General features: G+C 37.5%; 1 protein-coding gene across 1 annotated transcript; it reads right to left on the reverse strand.

The window, feature by feature from the left end:
* Positions 1-3668: 3668 nt before the first annotated feature.
* On the reverse strand, positions 3669-6037 carry LOC148907237 (E3 ubiquitin-protein ligase TRIM45-like). Its single transcript, XM_089037079.1, has one exon. The coding sequence runs from the start codon at positions 5997-5999 to the stop codon at positions 3858-3860; it is 2142 nt and encodes a 713-aa protein (XP_088893205.1). The 5' UTR covers positions 6000-6037; the 3' UTR covers positions 3669-3857.
* Positions 6038-6657: the final 620 nt, after the last annotated feature.

A 6657-nucleotide genomic window follows, 5' to 3' on the forward strand; every position in this document is an offset into this window, starting at 1 on the left:
AGGAAGACGTTAAAGAGTGACTGGTGGTCAGTTTTTATGGCGTCGTATCTATCCTGACTCTCTTAGATCTATCTTGACCCTTATTGGCTGTGGTTTTGTCCTTTGTATGGTCGCCTCCACGGCTTGATGGATTCTGCGCATAGCGAGTCACTGTGGAGACGCCATCAACGAACTTGGTCTTGAAGAGAACGTTGGCATTGTTGAACATGCCGTCTTTGAGTGAGACTACGATGAACTGGGAATGTTTGAAGTGGGATTTCACCATTTGACCGATGTTCTGAGTGTGTGAGAGATCGAGGGCTGCGTCTACCTCGTCTAGGATGTACAGTGGTGCGGGTTTGAAAAGTAGAAGGGAGAGAATGAGAAAGAGCGACCAGTGATCTGAAAGAAAATGGAAATGAAAGAATGAAATGCGGGAAGGTTTCTTCTATTCAATAGACATTCGGCTTGCACATAATTATTTTTTTCAGACACGTGACTTTCCTTAAAGTATCACTTCTTTTTTGACGGTTGTGCACGAGAAGACACATGAATATGGTTACGACTGAAACAAAGAAACTTATTCTGAAGGGAATGGCATGTCGTCGGAAATTGGTAAACATTAAACCGAAGCTTTAAGAGTCTATTACCTACAGCTTTTCCCATGCTCTGTGCAGTAATACCGCACGCTAAAGGTGATGAAAGCCCGAAAGAAAAAACCATTTATAATGATACGGCGACCATCTTGAATTATGGGATGCCAGGGGGCAAGCACGTAGAACATTTATAAAATATAGAGTGGCGTGGTTATGTTTTCAAATAATTTGAAGTCTTGGTGTTTCGCATATTGTTCCAACTACCAGCAAATTCACTTGGTTCTTAGATGTACTTCTCATTGAAAAGCTTAAGGTTTTTCCAATATTTACCCCCTACAGCATCCCATGTCTTAACTAAAACGATGGGATTCAAGATGGTCGCCGTATCGGTATAAAGGTCTATTGCAAAGAGAAAAACGCCAGAACGCACGGCTAGGTGCAAGGGAATGATGACACCACCGGGCACCGCCCATAAAGGGCACTTGGATTTTTTTGAAAGTACAAACGATTGAAGTATTTGAGGATAATATGATACAATTATCATCATGAAAACCAGATTAAAGAACAAATTTAGCCTGGGAGCCACTTGCAGTTGAGAAATTGTGGTTTAAAAGCGAACAATAGGGTTGAGTAAATGTTGTCATTTTCTCACAATTTAGATGCTGAATAAAACTGATAATTTTTACCCGTAACGTTTTACTGTTAAGATAATAAACCAATCGTAGCAATGTGACCAAATGATACACAGAGGTTATCACATGTTAAGAGCTCGATATGGTTTTGAACTCGTATACTAACACTTACAAACTTCTTGTTCAATAAAGGGTTGAATCAGCTATTTATATCAGGGCATGGAATCCCACTGTTCGATCTGGGATAATGTCTAGCACCGAGCATTCTCACATTTGCATAAAGCTGTGCCTTCGGATTATTTATAGCGAATGAATCAAGGAAAGATCGATGCAAGTTGCTTCAGATAAAACAAAAAAATTGACTCCTAAACTAGAGAATAATAATACTATAAATAGATATAAAAAAAGGTTCGTTAAACTTTCTTTTGAACGAACTAACAGAAATTCAGTAAATATGGTATTAGGAAATGGATGGGCTACAAGCAGGCTGCACACATGTATTCTCTAACTTTTTCCAAGGACTTTTCAAGAAGCTTTACAATATTTTCAAGGACAGCAAAAACCCCTTTTGTCTAAGTTTTAACGGGAAGCGGACCACTGAGCAGAAACACTCAGGAAAATACTAAATATTCTATTCACGTCGAAATCTCGTACCCAGAGCCTTTATGCATGCGCAGTAAGAAATAAAGGGTCTGGGTACCAGATTGTCCACGTCGCTGGAGCACATGTATTGAGCATGCATTACTCCCGGTCTGCGGTTTTACGTAAAACTTATTCTCAGTCTCCCGTCCATTGATATACAATTAATAGTAATATTATCAAATTTATCATTTAGTAACATTATCAAATGTATTATAAATGAATGAAAAAATAGAGAACGCGCATGCGTGCTGTGTGCAGTTAGAAAGTACGCGGGTGTTGGCAAAACACGAGAGAAATTTTAGGATGGAGACACTTCTCGACACTTCTCGAGTGTTCTGCCAATCCCCAAGTGCTTTATATCTCCATACAACACAGCAAGTTTATAATTTCTTTTATAAAATTCGAATTACAATAACCGTTATTTGAGATAGGAGTGATGCAAATGAGAAGTGTTAGGAGAAGCACGACGCGTAGCGGAGTGCTTCTGGACACTTCTCGAGTGCTTTGCCAATCCCCAAGTGCTTTATGACTGCACACAGCACAGCAAGCAAGTTTTTTATTTCTTTTATAAAATACAAAAAACAATAATAAATAGAAATGACGCAACGGAAAGTGCGCGCGCGTGCAATGTGCTCTCATAAAGCACGAGCTCCCAACCAATCAGAACGCGAGATTTAGAGCAGTTATTTTATAATGTGTTATAACTATGTAAGTCTTTACTAAACTTATATAGCTATTCGTAAAAAGGCTGTCTATACACCTATCGATAAAAATTCGAAGCTCTAATCTTCTATACGATAAAGCTGCCATTTCTTGTTTTTAAAATCTTTCCAAAACAACATTAGCGGATAGAAATGGAAGATCTGAAATAAATACGAGCCGCTTTATCGTGAAAGGTTATATATAATCTTTTTTCTCCTATCCTCCAAGTTCTCAGTTAGAGCAGGGTATTAGAAGTTACTTTTACACTTATTTCAATAAAGTTAGTCACCAAAAACCTAGAAAGCTGAGATCACTGAGCATCATGGGAAACTTTTCATATCAAGGAAGCATATATATATACAAAGCTTTTTTTAATACAAACTGCAGCTCGATGATGCTCAGAAGAGGTGAGACTGTAACCGGTAAAAGTCCATGAACAGTTATTAAGCGGTTGAACGTGTAAAATGAATCTACCCATAATCCCTGTGGGCCTCAGCTTTATAGCTTTTCAAGTGACTAACTTTATTGAGATAAGTATATGAAGAGTAAAAACCCGCGCATAAGAACCTGGGTTTTAAGAACCTGTTAGGCTAAAATTTTCATTTTAAATCCCCTCCACATAAGAACCTATTACAGCTAAAATTTCAAGTTAGGTTCTTATCAGTGGAGTTACTGTAAAAGTGTATATGACATTGGTAGAGAAACTGAATCAAGATCATCATCTGATTATATTTAAACTAGCTGTAACTATAACTTTATATGACATTTTTTTTTTGCTTTCAAGCCAAAATACTGTGTTGATGTCTATTGTGTTAGCCATTCAAATAATGTACTACTAAGAGTACAGAGTACAAATATGAATATAAATTACTTATATTGTATTATGAGATTGTATTTATAAAATATTTCAATGAAATTCATATGGAAATACGAAAACCTATTTTAAGAACCTTGTTAGCCTAAATTTGATTTAAGTACCATTTCTATAACAACGTTTTTACTGTATTCGATTAAGAAACTAAACTGAAGAAAAGGCAAAACAAAAAACAAAAACAAAAACAAAAACAAAACAAAACAAAACAAAACAAAAAAAAAAAAGAAAACGAAAAGGACAAAACAGCAATAACAGAAAAGTGAAGCAGTGAAAGGAGACAAAAGAAACTAAACGGAAACAAAAGTAAAAAAGAATAAAAACAGATATTTAAAAATGTATAAACTGTGAATGGTAATATTTTAGCACATGTCAAACCCTGGGATATCATTCAATATGTCATATCGATCAAATATTGAAAATTATTAGCCAATTCTACTTTATATACCAGACACCAGAACCATACGTACTAACTAATAACTGACCATCCTTTAAAACAATTATATATGTAGGGTTCTTGATTACGTCACAAGTCCTTCCTATAAAACGACCATCTAATGTGAATTTTTGTACGCGGTTATTACCAAAATCACACACCAGTAAATGATGGTCATTATCAATAGCCAGGCCCCATGGTCCATTCAGCTGAGCATCAGCAATACCTTTAGCACCAATCGTCGATTTTCTAGTCGGTACGTTACCTTTCTTCACAAATACATGAATAACGCGATTATTAGTATCACTGACGTAAAACAGTCCATCATGCGTTATTACATCATATGAATCAAACTTGTCCTGTGTTGTCAAACCAAACTGATATTGATAGTCACCGTCTCTTGTGAAGACTTGAACACGACGATTATCACCATCACACACAATGATGTTACCATCGTCATCAACGTGTACCCCCCATGGATGACAAAACAGTCCATTACCGTTACCTTGGTTACCAAAGGTTTTTACCAATGTTCCTGTTGTAGTGTTCACTATACATATTCTATGATTACCCCAGTCTGCTATGACTAAATCTGTATCATTCAGAAATGCTAAACCTTCAGGACCATCCAAGTATCCCTGTGCTCTACCTCGAGTAACATACGTCAGTAAGAGATCTCCATCAGTGGTGAATACATGGACACAGTGAGAAGAAACATTTGAAACAGCGATCCTGCTATTGTCTCTGTTTACTGCCATACCTCCCACATAGCTAGAATATATATTTACACCTTTCACATTAAACTGTCCTGTTGTTCTCATCTGTTGTGCCTTGACATTCACCACTAGTGGACTGTTAGATACATGATTCTCATTCACTTGAACCTCTGCTGTCAACTGACCAGCTACTTTAGCCATGAATTCAACTTCTACTTTACCATCAGTTCTCACATATTTCTTTTCTATTTTCACATTTTCTTCAGGCTTGATTTGAACGTCTATAACATCCCTTGGATCATGATTGACTTCTCCTGCCAAGGTTTTAGTCGTCACTATCAGCTTTTCTTTCTTTAAAGCTTCCGTCCCAGATTTCACCTGAATAGTGCTCTTCGTGTGGTCTGTTTCTAAAGTGTGTATTTCTCCCAGCCCTGAATTCACTTGTCGCATCAGCTCTTTATTAGCAATGTATTTTATTCTAGAGTATGGTGGAATATGGTTGAAGATGAATTTCTGAGAGCATTGTGTCTCTTGAATGTTCATCATTTCACTTGCCAGTCCTCTTTCCATCACATTCTTGATGTATTCCTTGACGGCTGGAATATGATGAATTATATTCAAGTTTGTTGTGGCTGTGTCCAACTCCTCATCAATTTGTCTCAACAATTCTCGTTCATTGTCTTGTAGTATTTGGATGATCTTCTTGGTTTTGTCTTTGACTTCTTTTTTTGCTTTTTCTCCTTGTTGTTTGATTGTGTTAGCAATCTTTTCTTGTTGTTGCTTTTCCTTGTCATCTAATCTCAACTGCTCTAGCACTTGCAGATGCTTTGACAATTCATCTTTCTTGATCAAAGCAAACTTGTCTAATGACATTGTATTATGATCCCTGTGATCTATCAAGCATGTCCTGCAAATTATTGCTTCACAATCTTCACAGAAGAACTCTAGCCTGTAATGAGGGTGACTTGTACACGGATTTTCTCTTGTTATTAGGAACTGAATATCTTCTTTCTTCAAATCAGCCAAACGAATGACCTTGTGCGGATCTTTAATGAAGAACGAATGGCTCTTCTCGCATTCTTGACACAGTGAATGATCACAATCAAAACAATACCAAGAAGCTGACGAATGACTCTCAGAAGCAGAACAAGCCTTTTCTCCTTCTACCAACGTCAGACCCTTCAAGATTCTTGAATGTATTAGACTTGGCTGTAGATCATCGACGCTGCTTAGTTCTGGTAGAGAGGTATGTGATTTGCATCGAGGACACTTGAAGATGTTGATTTGGTGGACTTGCTCGGCGTGTCGTTTGACGCAAGGCTTACAAAATGTGTGGAAACAAGACAAGATCTTTGGTTCAGTGAAAGTATCATTACACAGGGAACATCGGAGTTCCTTTTTAAGATCTTCAACAAACGATTCCATGTATTCGGGAGTTGAGGCGAGGTGAGGGAGTTGTCTGAATAATGTTGTTTGTCAGTCTTTGGTCAGGCGATTCTTGGAAATGAGTGTGACCTAATTACTTCTTTGAAATGTTGTGACGCCATGAATGCACAATTTAGGGGGAGCATTTTTTATCGGTTTCTTTTGAGTTATTTTACGATTCTTGGAAATCGTGCGTGACCTGGTGATTTTTCGTGATACGACTCTTCGATTTTTAATGCAAGTTACACGAGTTATAACTTCTCGCGCAACGTTCGTTCGAAAATCAACATGTAACTGTGCAGAATTTTTAGCCCTCTTTTCTCTACCCTCTCCCGTCCTCCCATTTCCCCTCCCCTAGGGCCGAGCTAACGCAGTGTCGCCAAACAAAGCAATTTCAATTTTGGAATTTACTTATTATCATCTGAAATCGGAAGTTTCAACTCTTAAGTCTGAAGTTTAAGCTTCAACTCCGAAGTCTGACGATCAGGCATCAACTCTGAAGTCTGAAATTATAAATCAGTGAATGTCAGTGAAGTCATTAGAACCTGGATGTAACTATCAAGCCGGATGATTGATATTCGATCAGAATTTGAAACTCGAAAAGAAAAAAGCTTGAGTTTTGCAAAATGCAAACATAAGGCTGGGCAGCGCTGGCTGA

This window comes from Actinia tenebrosa, unplaced genomic scaffold (genome assembly GCF_029948245.1).
Source record: "Actinia tenebrosa isolate PJP-AT-01 unplaced genomic scaffold, QUT_ActTen_1.0 PGA_scaffold4__44_contigs__length_22323623, whole genome shotgun sequence".
Taxonomy (NCBI): Eukaryota; Metazoa; Cnidaria; class Anthozoa; order Actiniaria; family Actiniidae; genus Actinia; species Actinia tenebrosa.